This window comes from Apiospora aurea (genome assembly GCF_038362705.1).
Source record: "Apiospora aurea strain CBS 24483 chromosome Unknown utg000001l_segment0_segment0, whole genome shotgun sequence".
NCBI classification, from domain to species: domain Eukaryota; kingdom Fungi; phylum Ascomycota; class Sordariomycetes; order Amphisphaeriales; family Apiosporaceae; genus Apiospora; species Apiospora aurea.
In genome coordinates, this window is record NW_027117388.1 from 2,705,914 (window position 1) to 2,726,603 (window position 20,690).

The window sequence follows — 20,690 nt, forward strand, 5'->3', positions numbered from 1 at the left end:
GCTTACTACATGCATATTCCATACAGGTTGAATTGATAAGGTTGGATGGCATTGCAAGACAGACAGCCTCAGTTCGGCTTGACAATAGCCCGCTTTCGCCCGCCTCCAGGCTGGCTTTTAGGGGGTAGCAGGCGAACGCGCATGCAGTCTCTAACCGCTCCAATCACAGCGATCAATATGCGGCACGGGTCTCTAAGCCAAAAGATGTCGGTCCAGATAGCAAGACGGAGCGCGTGCTCAGGTAAGCATTCATTTTACCGGCTGCGTTTGGCTGTCCCGAAACCCCGATGGCGGCGACTTCGAATAGCCTCATCTCGCTCCGTCGCCATGATCTGGACAATGTCCGCACCTTCTTGACCGGCCTTGTGACCGTCCACCATGCCACCGTGGCCTACGGCGGCGCGGGATCGTGGCCACTAAAGTCCGCCTTGTTCCATGGCGGGACGTCGCTGGCCCTCACGTCGCTCAACGTCTTCAACCAGTCCTTCTTCATGGGCCTCTTCTTCTGGATCTCCGGTCGTGTCTCGGCGCAATCGCTCTCCAAGACCCCGCCTTGGCCCTTCCTGAAGAACAAGCTCATCCGGCTCGGACTGCCGGCTGTTGTCTACACCGTGGCAGTTGCGCCGGCGGTGCGCCTGATGGCGCTGCCGCGATGGGATGCGACTTCGACGCAGGCGTGTCTGTCCAATTACTGGTTCGGGTTGAACGCGGTCCAGGGCCCCCTATGGTACAATGCGACGCTGCTGGTCTTTGATGCCGTGGCCGCCATCTGGGTAGTAGCAACAACCAAGAAGACCAGGGCTGAGAAGCAGGAGCCTTCGTCAGTGCCCGGGGTATCTGATGGCGATCGCCGGGGCAGCATGCGGATCCGTACGTACGAGAAGTTGAGCAAGCTGGGCTGGGTTGCAGTGGGCGTTGCCAGTGCTCTGGTCAGACTCCGTTATCCGGTAGGCAGGAGTCTTCCCCTCATCGCTCTGCAACCTGCATTCGGCTGCCAGTACGTCTTCGCCTATGGTCTGGGTTACCTGTCGTACGTATGGGAAGTGCCTCGAATGCTCGGGCCATTCGATCAGTTGGTAGTGGCTCGCGCGGCAGATGTGAAAGAGAAACCATCGACGTCGCAGCCAACAGCTCCCCGGATCGTCAGCCGTATCTCGCTCCCTACGGCCGTTGCAGTGGCAGTCTCGTCGATGACCTTGATCATCCTGCCGAGATATATCGATACGCCTGACGACTGGCGTGGGAGTGTATCGAGACAGGCATGGGGCGGCTGGAACCTGCCGGCGCTGATCTATGCGTTCTGGAACGAATTCGCATTCGTCACGCTTGGCCCTGTGATCATGGACTGGTTCGAGCGACGGTACAACAGGCCGTCATCTCCGTCTTCAGTCTGGAATGCGAGGTACTCGTATGCTGCCTTCCTCGTTCACACGCCGCTTCTTGTAGCGGGACAGATCATGGTAGAGAGGCTATTGGCCCCTTGCAAGAGCGTCGATATATGGGCGAATGCCCCGCCCTGGCTGTGGCAGACTGTCGGGCCCGTGGTTCTGGCTCTGGGCGTGGGGGTAGGTAGTTCGTGGGCGTCGTTCTGGCTGGGGAAGAAGCTGCTTGAATGGGTGCCGAGCTTGAAGACGATCATTTGACTGCTGTATGTACTGATTCGGTACGAATCAACAAGTGTCTACATTACCTTGCCTCCTTTTCTTTGTGGTCATGCAACTTCTAGCCTGTAGTGCGGGGTTGTTATACCAATGAATGGTCTGGGTTCGCTCGGCTTCTTGAAGCAATCGCCACAGGGGCACTCGCTTGTTATTCAGCATGGGACGCCGGGAATCAGCACACTCAAGCTGACACTCGCTCCCGCACTCGGGAGTCGGAAGACGTGGTGTCGTACCCTTTGCCAGTTCCAGCCAGTCTGGTGCATGCATCGTTTGTTAGGCTCAAGGTCCAAGTTTGTGTTGTCGATGGTTATACCATGGTGCACTGGAAGACCGGTTGTATGACGGTGCCAGCCAGTCAGGCGTGCTCACACTTGCGAATAGGCGATTGTCCAAAAGCCCCCCAGGCGCCTCTGGGCAGGGATTAGCGCGAACCGCTTCAGCGCTCAATGCAGTGGGCTTCGAAATGCCTACATTCCTACTTACGCAAGGTACATAAAGTACCGCCCACTTACAGGCACCTAATACCTACTGACATGCACCTCACTTCCCAGGCATGGAGATTGAAAATCCAGACTGGTCCTAAAATGGTATTCTGACTTGGTTCAAACTCATTCAAACATCTTTCAACAGATTGATCGTCCAACATGTATTCCAACGCCGATCACTCCAGCATCGGCGACGGTTGCGATGTCGCCGATGCCTATACTGTCGCTATGACTTACAAGCGGACCGCTGCCGATGAGGTCGCCGACACCAACATGCTTAAAGACAACCTGGCCGGAGCGGCTTTTGAAAATTGGCCCAATGAAGCTGGCGTGGGTATCGACGCGTTTTATTCATGATTTATTTTCGGTGGCATACTAACAAATATCCGCGTTCTTCTTGGCTAGTTCGAGGGCTTGGCCGAGCACCGTGGACCCGTCGAACTCCGAGTCAAGGGCAACATTCCAACCTGGGCTGCCGGCTCACTTTACCGCACTGGCCCCGGAGCCAGCAGCGTCGAAGACACCAAGACCGGCACCTTTCACATCTCGCATTGGTTCGATGGACTGGCCCACACCCACCGGTTCGACATTCTGGCGCCGGAAGGTGGCAGTTCGGCAGATCGTGGCACGGTTCGCGTGGTCTACTCCTCTCGCCTTCAGCCCGACACTTTTATCCAGCAGATCAAGGAGGGAGGTCGTATGCCGTGCAAGTCGTTTGCTCAACGCAGCGACCCTTGCGTCAGCATGTTCGGCAAATGCATGGCCATGTTCTACGGCCGCGGCCAGCTGCACACCAACATCGGCGTCACTGTCATGGCCAATATGCCCGGTTTCCAAGGCGCCGCCAGTGCCAACCGGACCAGCTCTCAGGGCCACCGTGCAGGCGCATCCAATCTCGTCATCGCCACGGACACGGATGTTTTTGCTCAGGCCGACCCCGACACCATGGAGGTGACGAGCTATGTTCACCAGGCTGCTCTGCACCCCGAACTCCGAGGCCCATCTGGACCTGCACATGGGATGCGGTGCCCAGAGACGGGCGATTACTTCAGTTTCAACCTCGAGCTTGGAATATCACCCACCTATCGTGTCTTCCAAGTCAGTGCCGCCACCGGCAAGACCACCATCTTGGCCAGATTTCAGTCGAAGCCCGCCTACATCCACAGCTTCTTTCTTTCCAAGAAGTATGTCATCATCTGCATCCCGGTTTCGCACTACCAATGGAACGGCGCCAAGATCCTCTGGGAGGGCACCTTGTTGGACGCCATGGCGCCGTTCGACGAGTCCGCAAAGTGCTGTTGGTTCATCGTGGACCGTCACCACGGAAAGGGGGTAGTTGCCCAATTCGCATCGCCTGCCGCCTTCTTCTTCCACACGACCAATGCGTTCGAAGATGAAGACACTGGCGACGTGATTTGTGAAGTGCTCCTGTATCCGAGCACATCCGTTATGAAAGGATTCTACTACGACGTGCTGTTGCAGCGCAACAACAAGGCCAGAGAGTTCTGGTGCGACAGCGCACGGAGCTCCGACTTGATCGGCGAACTCGTGCGCTACCGTTTCCCCTTCATCCAAGTTCGGTGCCAGTCAGGGCAAGCAGGCGGAGCTGCCGTCTCCGGAGGTCGTCCTCCAAGTCGCGGCACCACACATCGGAGACCTACCCACCATCAACGATGCCTATGCCTGCCGCAAGCATCGGTACATGTACAGTTTGCTCTGGCGCGGCCTGAGCACATTCTTCGACGGCATTGTCAAAGTGGACTGCGACACCAAAGACGTGCTGATCTGGTCGGGACCCCGGGGTCATTCACCGAGCGAGGCCATCTTTGTGCCCCGCCCGCCCGCCGAGATGGGAGAGCCCGTGGACGAGGATGACGGAGTCTTGCTCAGCGTTGTGCTGGATGGTGCGAACAAGACCAGCTACCTGCTCTGCTTGGATGCCAAGACGATGACCGAAACCGGAAGAGCGGAGTGCGAGTTCGCGATTGCCCACCACCTGCATGGCCAACATGTCAAAGGTAGGGGTTCGTGTTTGTGAGGTCTTACCTGACCTTTTGCTTACTTGAGATGGAATTCTAGGTTAGCGTGTCTCGGAGTCGTTGAGGATAACACCGAGCTAAGGTCGTTGCAACATGGCGAATACAGTACAAGACCAGATGGATTGTTGCAACTTGACTCGGCTCCGCAGAGGATAAAGCCGACCGTCAATCGCAAGAGTCCTCCTGATTTCCAAGGCCCTTTGAAGAGTTCCAAGGAGAGTGGAATTGAATGACGCCAAACAACTGGTGGCGGAGGAAAGGGACAAGGAGATAACTAGCGGCAGATCAAAAGAGGCTTGAATGGCAGGCTAGTCTAGAAGCAGTAATCCCAATCCCCGAATACATACATCTCCGATGTTACATGCGGCCCGTCGTCCACTGTAGAGTCCCCCGGAGGTAGGCCAATGGACCGGATCCTAGGTGAACCAAAGTCCGAATTGCTGTCGACGTCAATGACTATCATGCACTGCAATCACTTCCCATGTTGAAATGTATAAAGCCCCCGGGCCCTGTCCCAAGACAGACTGGGCCCTCATCCCTCGCCAAGCACTTAAATGTCAAGACAGCAACAGCTCTGATCCTTATCCATCAACATTTATTTACCTTTCAACTTCTTACTACTGTTCCTAACCACATTGTATCCTACATCTCCATATCCAGACATATAACGCCATGTCTCACGTCAAGAACGTCGCTATTGTTGGTGTAAGTCCGGACTGCACAGTAATCCACAACAAGATGATCTTGGACGCTGATCAACGCATAATAGGCCACTGGCACTGTGGGCTCCTACATCGTCGACGAACTGCTCAAGGCCGGCAAGCACCAAGTAACCGCCATTACCCGCCACGACAGCACCGCCCTCATCCCCGATGGCGTCCAGGTCGCCAAGGTGGACTACGCCGACCGCAACTCCCTCGTCGCCGCCATGCGGGGCCAGGATGTCCTGATCATCACCATGAGCGTCCAGGCCCCCAAGGAGGCGCAACTGAAATTGATCGACGCGGCCGCCGACGCCGGCGTGCCCTGGGTCCTGCCCAACGAGTGGGGGCTCGACCAGACCAACTTGCCGTTCGCCGACGAAGCCTTCATGGGGCCCCCGAGCCGCGCGGTGCGGAAGCACATCGAGGAGAGGGGCGTGAGCGGCTGGATCGGCGTCGTCTGTGGGTTTTGGTACGATTTCAGTCTGGGCGGCTCGCCTTCCCGCTACGGGTTCGATTTCGGCAACCGCTCGGTGATGTTGTTCGACGAGGGGACCCAGCCTATCAACACGACGACGTTTCCGCAGGTCGGGCGGGCTGTTGCGCGGCTGCTGGCCTTGCCGACGGAGAGAGAATCCGTGGGAGGGAGCGGGGGCAGGAAGGGATCTCTCGCGGATTTCCGCAACGGCTTCGTCTACATCTCGTCGTTCTGCGTCAGCCAGAGGGACATGCTGGAGAGCGCGCTGCGCGTCACGGGCACCCAGCTCGAGGACTGGAACATCAGCCACGAAGGGTCCGCTGAGCGCTACGCAAAGGGACTGCAGATGATGAAGGAGGGTAATCGGGTCGGGTTCGTCCAGGCTATGTACACGCGCACCTTCTTCCCTAATGACGATGGCGCCTATGAGAAGAGCCGGGGGCTTGACAATGAGTTGCTTAGTTTGCCGGTGGAGGATTTGGACGAGTTCACCGGGCTGGCAGTCGCTCGGAAGGGCGATAAGTACTAGTGGAAGAGGCAAGAGGCGTTGGATAGAAGGATTGTGAAGATATGTGATGGTAATGGGAGGCAATACGTAGAGGGGCTTTGATTCCACATCCTTCTAGATGCACGAATAATGGGACTGTCGTTTTACAGGTGGCGTTTTTAGACCGCTCGCGGCTGTGAAGTTATTCATTCACAGTAAACATAAATAAGCCAGGCATTGATGTTGCAAAAAAAAAAAAAAAAAAAAAAAAAAGTCCGAATGGTTCCGGGGCATTATCATTATGCATTCTTCCAGCAGCCGTGATGGGCTCCGCAAGGACCAGGCTACACGAATACGTTTCCCTATTCATCGTCTCAGTAAGACGGGAAGGTGAATAGGCGAGTATGCTTACAGCCGGTTATTCCTATTTCTGCCTTGGGAAGTTATCCAGGCCCAAAAGCAAGTCAGAAAAGCCCGCCGGGCCAGTCGAGACCTGAAACGCCAATGTCAACATTTTGCCGTGGCCCTTTCCGTCACCAAACGTCGAGGCAAAGGTTAACACGTCTTTACCAAACTCTGCTGCGGAGAGGATTTATCTCTAGAACCATCGAGTCAAATCCTTTTCGATGGCTGGCCAGGTATGAGCGATGCAAATCAATTCCAAATTGAGCACATGTAGAGGTAGTGCTAAGCAACGGGCCAGACGTAGAGTGACGGATCGGTGATTACCCAGAGCTCACATGCTACCTAAAACCTTACTATCAATGGAATCCTCCCTGGCCTGTAAAAATACGTTGAGGCATCAAGATACGACAATATCAAATTGTATCAGCTTGAGGTGTATGCCCAGTTCCACGAAAGGCTTCGTGGGAAGGCAAATACAAGTTTTGTCTCGTCCGAGATGGATGGCTCCTTTTCCCAACTCTTAGGTAGTGGCCTCGTTTTAATATATATGAGGCCTGGTCACATATGCGGCTCAGAGTTCCCGTGACAACCATTACCTTGGCAAAAGGCTTTCACCCCTGAGCTCAATAATTGCAACAGTTGATAAGATCATTAGCTGTTGCTTGAATTATGACTAGCCTTGTGCCTAGACATCAGTAGACAGAGCAAGGGATGCATGCCTCATCAGGAAGACTTATATAAATACGTCGAGAGGGAAGATAGTATGACGGGTCTACGGACCGCCTGCTCCTCTACAAGAATACACAGCGGCCTTGTGTTGCACACTGCACACCGACGCGGTTCCGGGTGAGTATTGCCGACAATAAAACATGTGATTATCAACACAGGGTCAGTATCTGCGGGTTGCACGCTGGTGGTCTTCGAACTGCCTCATGGCCGTGGCATTAGTCTGCAAAATCTCGGCCTCCCACTTTAGAGAGATATGTTTCAGTATCGCGGCTGGACCATCGCACGCTTCTTTAACAGTCAATTCTGCCAATCAACAAAGCTCCTCACCATCACCTGGCATTAGGGGGGGTGAAAGCTGAAACACGGACAGCTCAACGGGTGTCTTCATCCATCATGCGGCTTAACCTAATCAGTAATTGTGTCCAGGGTCTGTATATTACGCAGCCATTTGACAGCCTGAGTCTTGCCTATGTACGTGTGGGGAGGGATGCACGGCTAAATTGATACCACCCGTCTTTGGAGGTTATAGTCTCGTATTCCCCAACGCGGCCCCTGACTGGCTCAGAGGCACCAATGCCGTCTTGGCACTGCAAGGGTATCTCGTACTAGTAAGGACATACTCAACGGCCACATCCCGTGTTTGCTGTCAAAATCGCCTTTGGGGCTAAAGATAAAACGAGCTTTGGGTCAGTCATGTGCCTAGTTGGGCAGATTCGGGGCCATCCCGTCGAGAAAGGTCGATAAGTAAAGGCCAGATTTTGTAACCGAGATGCGGCAACAAATGTAAACGTCAAGTCAGGTGTGGAGGAAGAGTTAGACGGAACATGCCATTGCCGTTCTGCCTTTACGAAGAGGTCTTCCCATGTGGTTGACTTCCCAAGTCCCAACTCTGTAGCAACATGAACAGATCCAGTTTGCATTATTTTCTCTTCAACTAGGGATTGGGCAAGTCTCGAATTTGCACCGCACCAAACCGATTCACATGTAGAGGCGAGGGAACGGCCGTTTTCATCAAGTAGTATGGTCAACATGGGAGCTGATCTGCCTCCTTACACAACGCAGCAATCGCCTATAGCAAGACACGCACACGGGATACAAGATGATATGAACAACGAGCTAGTGAGCATATCCTCAGCAAGGCCCAAGGCATGGCTAACAAATCGCAAGGGGGACAGTAGGGCTGCCATCGGCGCATTCTCCGGGATCATGATCACGCACGTCATCTGTACCATTTTCCTAATGCTGCGAATAGCTTCAAGACTTCGCTGCCTACGAAGGTGGTTCGTCGACGATACATTGATGGTCATCTCCTGGATCTGGTCGACCGGGATCTGCACCGTCTACAGTCTCGCACTCCACCTGCCATCGCCTATAGATGTCATGCACAAGAGCCCAATAGTGACGTACCTATTGCGGACGTACCTGGGCCTCATCCTCTATCAGTTGGCGTTGTGCTTTGCAAAATTGTCCATCGGGTCGTTTTACCTACGCATGTTCAAGAGCAAGCCGGCCATGACAGCATTGACGTGGGCCACCATGGGTTTGATCATCGGGCTGGCGATACCCTTGACGGCTATGAGCAGTCTACAATGCTATCCCGAGGATGGACAAGTGTTCGGACGGCCAATGGCCTGTGTCGGGTTCACCCCACTGCTCATCATTAGTTCCTCGACGCACACGGCCACCGATGCCTGGCTGATCATCATGATCTTGCCCACGATCTCCAGGCTGGGGCTGCCCCTACGACGGAAAATCGCCATATCCGCTGTCCTATCCCTTGGAATCTTCGAGATGGCCGCGAGCATGATACGCCTACAGCTCAGCCTACACAAGAACTTCAGCCCTTCCGCCGGCAACCAAGCTTCCAATACGCTGGCGTTCTTCTGCACGACGGTCCTCGAGTGCGACACGGCCATCATCTGCGCCAGCGTGCCGATGGTACGGCCCATCTTGTCCAGGATCTGGCCTTCCGTGTTCCCCGAGCCGCGTCGCAGCACCGGCAGCTTCAACCTCACGGTGGTGAGCTTCCACGGCTACCCCTGGCAAGACCACCCCGCGAGTCCCCGGAACCGTCACAGCAGCAGCAACAACAACAACAACGACGACATTAGCAGCCCCACCATGACCGACGCGCGACACAGCAAGACGAAGCGACCTTCGAAGATTCTTTCACCCGAGGACGCCATCTCCGGCACAGCCGCCGCCACCACGGCCATTTCCAATAGAGGCTCACGACAATCCAATCGCCGCACCCCGACGCCCCTGAGCCTCAAGAGCTTCATGAACTCGCCCCGGCCGTACCAGGGCCTGGGACTGACGGGGCCGGACACCAAGCCGATCCTGAGCACGCACAGCGAGGACAGCCTCGGGGAACTGACGCGGTACTCGGACAACTTCCGGCGGTGGGGGACGCCGGACCTGAGCCTGACGCTGGGCGGGAAAGACCCCCTGAGTCTATGGGGCGTCGGCGGCAGTGGCGGCGGCGGATCGCCACAGCTACCACCACAACAACACCAAAGATCGTCCTTTGGGCAGCGCGAGAGCGGGCAGTCGTCGGTCGGCGGAGGGCGGCCCGGGTTTGTGCGGCGGCCCTTCCGGAGCAGCCAGGAGAGCTTCATGTCGCCGTCGGACCCGGCGAGCCCGCGCACGCTGATCCCGAACCTGGGGTCGGGTCACGATACGTACGGGACGCGCCGGCAGAGCATCGATCTGGGCACGCGGCCGGAGAGGCCCTGGGTGGCCGATGGGAGACCTGCCACAAGGGACTAGGCCAAAATATCATAGCCTGCCAGCGTCTTTCTTCCTCGTTTCCGCTTGGTGGTTTCAGACCGCGCTTGACGTGTGGCGGACGAGATCAATCCTAGGAGTGCCATTGCCCCTTACTCATGAACAACACATGTACCCCATCCAGTGTACTTATACCCATCTCCTTAAAGCCCCTCGGAACAGAGATACGTCCTAGAGGCTGCTTCTCAGTACAGACAACACCATTAATAGTTAGATACACACGTCTAGATAAATATAAGTTGTTCAGTCAAGTTCGCATGACGGTTACGGACGAATGTGCCGGAAAGAAGAGCTGATTTGCCGGTTATTTGTGCAATGTCTCCTCAGGTTTTGCTAGAATTTGGACACGAGTTCTGACCGGCGCCAGGCCACGGACTCCAAGACAACACCCGAGGAAAACTATTGCCATACACAAGATCAATGTTGGAAATCCTTTTGTAGGTTGAGGTGCCACAGAACCCGTAGTCTCATTAGAAGCGGCGAGATGCAAACTCGCACAAGTTGTTCCAAGTCTCGCCAGGTCGTGGTGTCAGATGATATACAGATAATTATACTTATACACAGTTCCTCTTTTTTCGTCTATCCCAATGACACATGAATTCCATAATGCCCATGCCAAATAACGCCAGGCCATGCCAGTCGAGTGAAGATGTGTCGTCAGGGTTCCGAAGCAGCGAGGATTTCCGCTCCAGCCCATATTTGCTGCTGCGCAGCTTTGTGTATTTTTATTTTTATTTTGTTCATTTACAACCGCATTGAACGGCTGTCGAGTCTCGCGCCGCAGGGACTATCGGTCCTTGTACACCTTGGGTTTGAACCCCTCTTTGACCTCGGCTTCTTGTGCTGCTTTCTCCATGGCCGGCCGCACTTCGGATTCGATCCGTTCCCTGGCTCGTAGCACCTTGCTCTGGAGGTAGAAGCTTCCGCCCTTCTGGGGGTCGTTGGCGTCGAATAAGCGCTTGAAGCGGTCCATGACTTCCTCGATGTTCGCCTTGCCTCCCTGCGGCGGCTTGACGTTGAGGATCTTGCAGGCCTCGTCGAGCGTCATGCCGGTGCCCATGGACGTGCGGCCGGTGCCGTTCGGGTTCAGCTTCGCCTGGGACCGCGCATAGTTGGACGAGGCTTGGGCTTGCTTGAAGGCTTCGGAGAAGGCGCGGCCGAGGACGCGCGAGCCGACGATGACGACTTGTGTTATAAGACGATGCGCCTGTGGGTTCGTCTCGTTAGACCAAAGCCCGGAATCACATGCGCCGGCACTCGAGTGAACCTTACCATGCTGAAAGAAAAAAAAGACTGCCGATCAACAACCGGGAGCAGCTGGATAGTGGATGGTGCAGCGGCCAATGCCCGTGGCGAAACTGCACACGCGCAAATTGATGTCTCGTCGGAAGGGGATGAGAGGTTGCCCTCGAAATTGCCTCTAGCAGTATGCAAGCAGCTCGCAGCCTCTATCGATGGGAATGCGCTGGGAAAGGTTCCGAACCGGCAGCGACAGGGAAGTTTTTAGTCGGTCGGAAAAATCGCCATGCCCGATGGCGTTCCTGTCAATCCCTTTACCCGCAAAGTCTCGCATTCCCCGGGTTATGCCGTTAGCGGGGTAATTTATGCAGCAAACCAAAGCCAGACCCAGACCAGAGATGATGCCAGCTCACGGAAAGCACGGACGTTTTCAGCCGCCCGGTTAGTGGAGGGAGGGTGAAGCTTAGCGGAAGCTTTAGATTGAAGGTAGCCTGGAACTTTGGATTCTGGACTCTGGTGAAGCCAGATTGATTGTACCAGACAAACGCCATCTCCAGTCACTGCGTCGCCCCGTCTTCGTATCTTTGACAGACCTTCTCTTCTGTGTTATTTCTTATCGCCCTTCATTTGCCAACCGCTTTTTTTTCTATTGTTCGAACTCGCGTACGCTTCCTGCCTCCCCAGGGGCATCTCCTCGACCACAAAACCTCCAAATTGATGCGATCCGTCCGTCAGAAACAATGTCCTACAATTACGGCGCCCCTCCGCCCAATCAGTTCGGCGCCGGAGCAGGCGGCGCAGCTCAGAACCTGCAGTTCTACCCTTCGTCGTACTCGCCAGGAATACAGGGCCATGCGACAGCGCAGCCGTCGGGATATGGATATGGTGCACCAGGGGGCACCCCAAGCTTTGGGGGCTTCGGCGGTGCAAGTGCCCCTGGTGTCAGCGGACGAATGGGCGAGCAAGGAGGGCTTCGAACCGGCTGGCTCGCTGCGTTCTCGACCGAAGGATACGAAAACGAACCCCCGCTGCTGGAGGAGCTGGGCGTCAACTTCGGCCACATTCAGAGAAAGGTACGTCATGCGCCATCATCTTTCTGCCTCGTCACTTTTTTCCCTTTACAAGGCGGTACTAACGACTGGTCTATAGACACTCGCGGTCCTCAACCCCATCGCCCGGATAGATCAGCACATCATGGACGACTCCGACCTCGCCGGCCCAATTCTCTTCTTCTTCCTATTCGGCACCTTCCTGCTGGTGAGCGGCAAGGTTCATTTCGGCTACATTTACGGTCTGGCCCTGATGGGCTCCTTGGCACTACACACCATCCTCTCGCTCATGTCGCCTGATGGTTCAACAGCTTCTCCCGCGCCTGTTCCGGCCTATTCTTCCGCGGAGGGTTACCCGGGGGATACATCGTCGGGGGTGGACGGAAAGGATCACTTGAGCTCGACTCTCACCTTCCCGAGAAGTGCAAGCGTTCTTGGCTACTGCCTGCTGCCTCTGGTGGCCACCAGCCTGATCGGTATCGTGATGCCTATGGACACCCCGTTCGGCTATGTGTTGACCCTTTTTGCCATTGTGTGGTGTACGACCAGCTCGAGTGGCATGTTCTGCGCAGTCGGGCGCATGAGCAGCATGCGCTTCTTGGTCGCCTACCCCCTGTTTCTGTTTTATGTAGGATTCGGTATCATGGGCATCTTCAGCAGCCGCGGCAGCGGCACTCTGGGCAAGGCGACCGGTGTCTCATAAATCGGGCCTTCGCAGGCACCTCACGGCCTCGACAAACCATCTGGATTTGGCCGATTGCATATGCTCGATAGAACGTTAGACTCGGGTCCAAGGGACGAATTGGAAGCCGTTCCTTTTGGGTGGTATCAGGCTCGGGGGAAATGGCACGGCGTTGGAGGTTGATCAGCACGGCTGGCGTTCGCTGCTGGAATTGATGTGACGAGACGATGGAAAAAAAAACTAATGGACGGAAGATCTTATTCAGCTGATGCTGCCTAATCCGGTAGACAACTCCGATTTTGGCAGAACCGAGGGCCGCTACCCGCGAATCGTGACTTGGGGCTTACTGACAGGCCTTTTGTCGGGTTTCCTGGCTACCTACCGAGATGATACTGTGTACCAACGCAACCAAGCGACTGGGTTGTGCCGGCTGTGTTACCCCAACACTGCGCGCCTCATGCGAAGAACTGCTTTCTTTAAAGGAAACCATCTCCGAGGAGAGGTGACATTGCCGAACAGGTTGGTGCGACCGGCGGCGGCTGGGTCTGCAACACGTCGCGTTGGTTCTACAATATGAGTTTATATATTGCGGCCCGACGGGTTGGTGCAAGTCGACCATCCGCCTGGCCGATCCGATTGGACATGGAGACGGTGATGTGTCCATGTGTCCATGTGTCCATGCACCATAGTGCCCATTTCAGCAAATAGGGCTACGGGTACTTGTGTCATCCTGCGATGCTACACCGTCTATTGTCTGACAGGTTGCTCCGGGACCGCGACTGATTGACGGGATTCCGGGCATCTTCTGGGCACTTTATGAAAGCGAAACGCGAGCGAATGTATCCATAGCGGATGTGTTCAAGGCCAAGAATACTGTAACCCAATGTGACATCATAAGATTTACCACTTGCGCTGAGTCTGAGTTCCATCTACGGGGAGGCCATGTAACAATACCAACACCCCGAGGCGTAGGTATGTTCCAAGGCGACACCGAACCAATCCGGTCACGAGACCAGAGATGACGACTGAAGTCATAGGCAGTATTTGGCCCTGATCCAATTAGCCCTCGGTTCCGGGGGTAGTTGTGGTTGGGGAAGCAGGGGTTCTGTTCGTCAGCGCATTCGATCTAGGGCTGACTGACTCTGGTTGCGTTGCCTGCCGATGCTGGGACGGGTGGGGGCTATGTCACGATCTTACTACAAGTGCACACGCGCCTGTTTTTCTTTTGGCCTGGAAGGATTCGAACCCCCCTCCCCGTACACATAATTAGGCAAGCAATGCAGTCTTTGTTTTACCCAAATCCCAAGACGGGAGCCTGCAGACGCCTCGAGACATATTGATTGGCGGATAACGGCCTGCCCGTTACGGTTTACGAATGGAGGCACGGCGCAGCTGGAGCGAAGCGTCAGATGCTGACTGTGTGTGACCCGCCGCGCCCGCCGCGTCCGCCTTTTCACCCTGGGACCCAAGGCGCCAGCGTATGGTCTAGTCGGTATGCCGTACAGACTATCAGCCCTACAAAAGTGGGAATGCGCCGAGATAAGGAGCAGGCACCAGGGGGGGTGCGTTCTAGAAGGCCAACCCACAGTCCTACACAGACTGGTGAAGAAGGGCCCTCCTTACGACAGGGATTGGTCGGCCGGGTTTCGCTAGGTTTCGCTGGCTGCTCCGCCCTGCTGGGAAGTTGCAATGATATTGTCAGCATGGCAGCCAGCAGCATCGCATCGGCAGGATGACTCGTCGTCTTGGGTTTCGGTCAGCACTGAGCCACCCAACACCCCGTCGTTTACGCTGGTCCTGTCCTGCCTGGGGCCAGAGCCACTCAGGAGGCGCCGTTACGTCTTGCTGCGTACGATATTGGTCTTCTGTAGGGACGCTTCCGGTATGTACGTTGGCCGCAAAGAGGAAAGTGGTAGAAAGGGGGTGGGAGTAATGTAGGACACTCCTCTCCTCGGGTCCACAGGCCGGTTGATGAGAGGCAGAGAGCGGGAGTCACCGTGCCGATGGTTATTCTATAAAGGGGTCCGTTTCTCACCCCGATCCAATTCGTTGGCAAGCAAACAGACCATCAGCTATAACCTCTCACCCACTAGAATCTATCTTATATCACCTCATACAAAAAGGCTTCTTACGAGAGAGAGAGAGAAAGATAGATAGAGTGGTGATCACACACACTCAACATGACCCGACTGACTCAGCTTGTTGGGCTCCTCGCCGTCTCCTCCTCGCTCATTTCACCCCTCGTTGCAGCCCAGGTCGACGGGTCTCGTGTTATCGATGCATCTGTCAACACTAGACAGGTTGACGGTTCCCGACTCTCTGATATCACCGTCGATTCCAGACAAGTTGATGGCTCTCGCATCCCTGATACCACCATAAACTCCAGACAGGTCGATGGCTCGCGTATCATTGATACCACAGTCGATTCCAGGCAAGTCGACGGTTCCCGAGTTTCTGATGTTGCCATCGACGCCAGGCAAGTCGACGGCTCGCGCATCATTGATACCACAGTCGACTCCCGACAGGTTGATGGGTCTCGTATCATCGACTCGACCGTCGACTCCAGACAAGTTGATGGGTCTCGCATTGCCGATGCCGAAATAAACGCTCGACAGGTCGACGGATCACGTGTTGCGGAGGGCGAAAGCATCGGCTCCAGACAAGTTGACGGCTCTCGAGTTATTACCGAGGCGAACGTCGATGCTCGACAGGTCGATGGCTCTCGAGTTTCGGGCGAGCCGACCATTGGTTCTCGACAGGTCGATGGCTCTCGAGTTTCGGGCGAGCCGACCATTGGTTCTCGACAGGTCGACGGATCGCGTATTGCGGTTGATGACAGCCTTGATACTAGACAAGTGGACGGATCTCGCGTAACCGAAGGCGAAGGAGTCAACTCTAGACAAGTAGATGGATCCCGCATTGCCGAGGCCGACATCGATGCCCGGCAAGTCGATGGCTCTTCCATCACCGACGGCGATAACATTAGTGCCAGACAGGTGGATGGGTCTCGCGTTGGAGACAATGAAGGCGTCCACTCCAGACAAGTCGACGGATCTCGGGTTATTGCGGAAGCCGACATCAACGCCCGACAGGTTGATGGCTCTCGCGTTGGAAATTCGGAAGGCGTCAGCTCCAGACAAGTTGATGGATCTCGGGTCATTAGTGATGCCGGTGTCCAAGCAAGACAGGTTGATGGCAGTCGTGTCGTGAATGGCGAGGGTATCAACGCCAGGGACAGTCAAGTTGTTGAGGCAGGCAATGGTTTGCAGCTCCGAATCATGCCCCTTGGCGCGTCGATGACCTTGGGCTTGCAGTCCGCGGACAGCAACGGGTACCGAAAGACAACCCACGACCGCCTTGTCTCCGACGGATGGTCAGTTGAGATGGTTGGTTTCAGGGCGAACGGCACCATGGCCGAGAACGTAAGTCGTATCCCCACCATCGATCCTTTTGCTGCCGATGAGACTAATATGGTTTTGCTTCACAGAGCCACGAGGGTTGGCCGGCCTACACCGTCGATCAAGTGCACGGAAAGTTCAGCCAGGCCAAGGGCATGAAGCCCAACGTGGTCCTCCTCAACGCCGGCACCAATGATTGCTTTTTCAACGTCGACCCCGCCGGCGCGGGCAAGCGCCTCACCTCGCTGATCGACGACATCTTCGTCTCGATCCCGGGCGTCACCGTCATCATGTCAACCCTGCTGCCGAGCCGCCACGACGCCGACTGCGTCGCCGATCTGAGCGAACAGTACCGCGCCGTCTTCGCGAGCTACGAGAAGCAGAAGCGCCGGGTGGCGCTGGCCGATATCGACAAGGAGCTCGACATCAGGTACCTCAGCCCGGATGGCATCCACCCGGGCGACGAGGGCTACGTGGTCATTGGCGGCCTCTTCTACGACGCCGTCAAGAAGGCCCGGGGCCATATCCAGGAGCCTCTTTGAGCCACAAAGGCCGTCTTCTGTTCCCTTACTCGATTGAGATTTCATTGACCACCATATTTGAGATGCGTGGAAGGAAAGCGGATGCGTCAAGCAACTAGAAGTAAACGTCTTCACGGACGACTGATTGGGTTTTCTCTCTTCCAATCATGATGATACTCCTTTTATATAGATTACTCAAGGTTTACCTCTGTTTTGCAACACTGCGTCTTAGTGTTTGGTGATTCCTCGAGTGACTGGCTCAAAGTAGTGCATAGGTAGAATACTTACTCAATCTCACGCGCCAGGATTTGGTAAGGTCCCAAGAGCTTTGGCTTTCAGGCGAGAGGCTTCCAAACCACACGCGTCACCCTCCAACCTGGAAATACCTTACTCACGTCAGTCGCTTCCACCAGAATGGAATGCGGGCGCTTGTGTAGGGGATGGGATGACGGAAGCAGCCACCAGGTGCCATACGAAGCAAATCTGCCGTGGGCGTCAGGGTTCACAAGTCAGCCCTACCACCCTGCCCGCTCCTTCGGCTTTGGTGGTGTAGGGATCTAGTAAGCCACCTGTATCAAAGTCCCCAATAAGACGGCACGCACACTGGACCGGCAGAAGAAACAAGCATTTCCATAAATAGGAAACCGGTTAGGGCTGACTCGAGCATAATACTAGATGAAAGAAACAAGCGAGTTCTGTGGCGCGTACTGTACGTTGGTATTGAGCCCTCCGAACGGATTGATGAATGCTGGGCAGTTGTTTGAAGTCAAAGAACAGCCGAGATGCCTGGGATCTTCATGTCAAGCACCCTGTTTGAGCGGACCAGTTTGCTGGGCGGCAGGCCTGTAGCCAAGGGCGGAGGTAACGTTGAACCCCGGAACGTACAGTGGAGTGTGCTACACACACCCCGCTTCCGACTGACTCTGCCATCTGCCTAACTGGTTTAGTGGGGGCACTCAGAAATTCGGACACTCTTCTTTTATTCTGGAACTGTCCGAAGTCACAGCTGATGACTACCTACAGACCCATCACGACATATTGGCTAAGCTCGACTTGTTTGCTCTTATTCGCTGAGCGCTATCTCCAGACTTTGCTCAAATCCAAGGCAACTCCATGGAGGCGGACTTGGAGGGTTCGCCTGAAGCCCCCGCCAAGAAGGCGCCTGCTGAGCCTTCTCCCCCCACCCCGACAAGTAAACGTCGCTACCGGTCTTACAATGCCGAAGATGTCCAGCGAGCTATCCAGGCCGTACGCCACGACGGCATGTCACTACGAAAATCTGCCATCTTGTTCAATGTCCCCAAGACCTCTCTGGCCGACAGACTGGGGGAAGATCGTCCCAGCCCTCCCCCGTTGATCAGCCATCAGCCCGGAGGGCGACGACGAGTCTACACCCGTTTCACTTGGACCGAAGACGATGTGGCCAAAGCCATGCTTGCCATAGAGGCCGGTACGGGAACTTCCCAAGCTGCCAAGCAGTTCGGTGTTCCTTTCACCATACTCAATGCGAGAATTCGGGGCCACCAGCCCAGAGTCTTGAAGAAAGAGACGGCGAAGCTGACGATGAACCAGGAGCAGCTCCTGGCGCAATGGGCAGGCGCCCAATGTGAACTTGGCTTTCCTCCGTCAAAGGAAGAGATCTACGACCTAGCCAACAGGGTAATGCAGAAGAACGGGGCCGATAAGAGCCTCGGCAGGCAATGGGTTGCGCATTGGCTGCGAAGGAATCCTCACATCAGGGTCCGTGGTGCTGAGAGCGCCGAGTCACAGAACTCGTCGTTTACTACGGCTGTCTTTGAAGCTCCGATACAGGCAACCACTGACGTTCATGGAGACGCTGGAGACATGGTCGACGCGCCGGCAACTTGATCGATTAACTGTACTTGCATCATGGCTAATATATCTCTTTGTGGTCTGGTCCCCAGCTCCTGCCCCCTCGGCACGACCTGCGTGACGGACAGGTCACGCTCAGCACCGTTGCTCGCATTTTCGAACCTACTTCAGACTGGCAGAAGTCTCCTCTGACTTTCAAGGAGACACGTACTCACAAGCCTCCAGACCCTTATTGCCTCTTGGGTTCTCAACAACTTCTCCCCGTCATCATCTGGAAACAATACGCGACTGCGCAATATCCGGCAGAAGCTCATGCCTGGGCGGCTGATTGGACTTGCTTGAACTCAATCTGGACTGTAGGATCCGGGGCCTCGTGGGACCCTTGGATGAGACGCGGATACCTTTCCGTCGCGCCATTCGGCATTCTCATGTCATATCGAAGCAGAATGTGGATCATGATCAGTTTGATCTCGTTTGCGGCAAAGAATCGACCGGGGCTACACACTCATTAGCAGGCCTCTCCGAGCTGTCCGTGCTGGCAACTTACCAAGCATGTTTGCCATAGCCGAAGCCCATGTTCTCCTTCGTCACCGTCACGTACTGGTACTGCTCCCGGGTCTTATAGTTGATGGGGTCCGGCTTTGTCGCATTGCGCAGATCGTGGAAGCGATGCGGGTCGAAAACACCTGGCTCGGGGTACAGTTTGGGGTCGTGATTGACCGGACCTATTGCTGTTTCGATAAACATGCCAGCGGGGATCTGCGTCCCGTCTTTCAACGTGACTGGCTTGGCGATGTAGCGCGGGAACCGGGCTGCGCATCCGACTGTCAGCAACAACTCCAACCTTGGGGGTGCGGCAGAAACCTACATTGAGAAATCGGGTTCCATCGCTGCGATTCTCGCATCACACTGTCTAGCAGCTTCATCTCATAAAGTGCCTGGGTCGTTAGAACCCCGTCGTGATTTTTTAGTACTTGCTTGATCTCGGCCCGGAGCTCATCGACCGTGTCAGGCCGAATCACAATGTCGCATAGCAGGTCGGCCACGGCCATCGTTGTCGTGTGGATGGCAGCCATGCTGAGGTCTAGTTGCAACTCCGCCAGGCGAGCATCACTGACTCCGTAGGATTCGGCCTTGTTCATCATCCACTGGAGCATGTCGTCTGGGAGGTCGCTACCATTCCTCATCGCTTCTTTTCTTTCCTGAATGACCGGGGCCAAGAAGGCTCTGGCCTTACGGCGATGCTCAGACAAGGTTTTGAGCTCAGGTATGAAGAACTGCACGATTGGCTTCAGATATTGGTTCCAGGCCTTGATCTTACTGACGGCCCTGAACACGTCGACGGTGTACATCGTACTGGCATAGATGTATTCCTCGCGTCGACATAGATCGGGTCCCAAGAAGACGCGCCCTGATACAATAGCCACGACACGAAGAATCTGGTTGAATGGCATTTGCGAAGTCCAGTCGTCGCAAGGGCCCAGCTCCTCGCGGACTGTCCGCTCTACCTCCGCGGCCAATTCGGGATTGATCCGATCTGCGAGGACACTTTAGCATAACTTGGGGCCCAGAGGAACCCACGGATACTCACTCAGGCTTCTCGTGAGGTCGGAACGGACCATGTGGGCCGCGAATGCGGAATTTTCGCCATCCAGACTTGTGTATTTTGTCTCGATTTCCTGGGGGAAAGTCAGCATCGCTCGCTACTCAGGACGGTCCGAACGGCGTACTTTACTCAGTCCTATAATGTTGTTGACAACATTATCCGGCATGCCCCTCAACTCTTCCAGTGCTTCCAGAGGCACGACAATGCGCTCTCCTACGTCGTGTCAGCGAGTTATATGACGTAGTTTCTGGCTTCTTACCATTCAGGGTCGTCATCCGATATGCCTGGTGCCTGAAGATCTCATATCCCTTCTGGTACAGCTTCGCAGCATTCGTCATATATTCCTTGCGGCGTTGTGCAGCATTACCATAGCCCGCGCCAAGCAGGGGCAGGGTGCTCTTTTCGTTCCAAAGACTGGACACCGCATAGACCACAATTGTGAAGAGAGCTACCGAGACCAACGCCGGGAGGCGGTCTGAGAGGACATGCGATAGCTGTTCTATCTCCATGGCGACACGTTGGGGGAGGGAACTGAACTCGTAAACTGCGTCTGTATCGAAGTTGTCACTAGAAGGACTTTCACAGTTCAG

At 55.3% G+C, this 20,690-nt stretch overlaps 9 protein-coding genes across 9 annotated transcripts; 7 read left to right on the plus strand and 2 right to left on the minus strand.

Moving 5' to 3' along the window:
* Nucleotides 1-287: 287 nt before the first annotated feature.
* Nucleotides 288-1,643, plus strand: PG986_000844 (uncharacterized protein; the record flags this gene model as incomplete). Its single annotated transcript, XM_066837066.1, has 1 exon — nt 288-1,643. The coding sequence occupies one exon, from the start codon at nt 288-290 to the stop codon at nt 1,641-1,643; it is 1,356 nt and encodes a 451-aa protein (XP_066705959.1).
* Nucleotides 1,644-2,305: 662 nt separating this feature from the next.
* On the plus strand, nt 2,306-4,372 carry PG986_000845 (carotenoid oxygenase 2; the record flags this gene model as incomplete). Its single annotated transcript, XM_066837067.1, has 4 exons — nt 2,306-2,476; nt 2,552-3,694; nt 3,738-4,170; nt 4,335-4,372. 4 exons carry the CDS (start codon nt 2,306-2,308, stop codon nt 4,370-4,372), a joined length of 1,785 nt encoding a protein of 594 aa, XP_066705960.1.
* Nucleotides 4,373-4,857: 485 nt separating this feature from the next.
* Nucleotides 4,858-5,893, plus strand: PG986_000846 (uncharacterized protein; the record flags this gene model as incomplete). Its single annotated transcript, XM_066837068.1, has 2 exons — nt 4,858-4,890; nt 4,955-5,893. The coding sequence occupies 2 exons, from the start codon at nt 4,858-4,860 to the stop codon at nt 5,891-5,893; spliced, it is 972 nt and encodes a 323-aa protein (XP_066705961.1).
* A 2,121-nt stretch (nt 5,894-8,014) lies between these two features.
* On the plus strand, nt 8,015-9,754 carry PG986_000847 (uncharacterized protein; the record flags this gene model as incomplete). Its single annotated transcript, XM_066837069.1, has 1 exon — nt 8,015-9,754. The coding sequence occupies one exon, from the start codon at nt 8,015-8,017 to the stop codon at nt 9,752-9,754; it is 1,740 nt and encodes a 579-aa protein (XP_066705962.1).
* Nucleotides 9,755-10,559: 805 nt separating this feature from the next.
* On the minus strand, nt 10,560-11,047 carry PG986_000848 (cochaperone Pam16; the record flags this gene model as incomplete). Its single annotated transcript, XM_066837070.1, has 2 exons — nt 10,560-10,979; nt 11,045-11,047. 2 exons carry the CDS (start codon nt 11,045-11,047, stop codon nt 10,560-10,562), a joined length of 423 nt encoding a protein of 140 aa, XP_066705963.1.
* A 704-nt stretch (nt 11,048-11,751) lies between these two features.
* Nucleotides 11,752-12,763, plus strand: PG986_000849 (uncharacterized protein; the record flags this gene model as incomplete). Its single annotated transcript, XM_066837071.1, has 2 exons — nt 11,752-12,084; nt 12,161-12,763. 2 exons carry the CDS (start codon nt 11,752-11,754, stop codon nt 12,761-12,763), a joined length of 936 nt encoding a protein of 311 aa, XP_066705964.1.
* Nucleotides 12,764-14,922: 2,159 nt separating this feature from the next.
* On the plus strand, nt 14,923-16,682 carry PG986_000850 (carbohydrate esterase family 3 protein; the record flags this gene model as incomplete). Its single annotated transcript, XM_066837072.1, has 2 exons — nt 14,923-16,164; nt 16,230-16,682. 2 exons carry the CDS (start codon nt 14,923-14,925, stop codon nt 16,680-16,682), a joined length of 1,695 nt encoding a protein of 564 aa, XP_066705965.1.
* A 1,092-nt stretch (nt 16,683-17,774) lies between these two features.
* Nucleotides 17,775-18,530, plus strand: PG986_000851 (uncharacterized protein; the record flags this gene model as incomplete). The annotated part of the gene is made up of 1 exon (XM_066837073.1): nt 17,775-18,530. One exon carries the CDS (start codon nt 17,775-17,777, stop codon nt 18,528-18,530), a length of 756 nt encoding a protein of 251 aa, XP_066705966.1.
* Nucleotides 18,531-18,804: 274 nt separating this feature from the next.
* On the minus strand, nt 18,805-20,609 carry PG986_000852 (Cytochrome P450 monooxygenase ATR2; the record flags this gene model as incomplete). The annotated part of the gene is made up of 6 exons (XM_066837074.1): nt 18,805-18,991; nt 19,042-19,306; nt 19,363-20,031; nt 20,086-20,173; nt 20,225-20,313; nt 20,360-20,609. 6 exons carry the CDS (start codon nt 20,607-20,609, stop codon nt 18,805-18,807), a joined length of 1,548 nt encoding a protein of 515 aa, XP_066705967.1.
* Nucleotides 20,610-20,690: the final 81 nt, after the last annotated feature.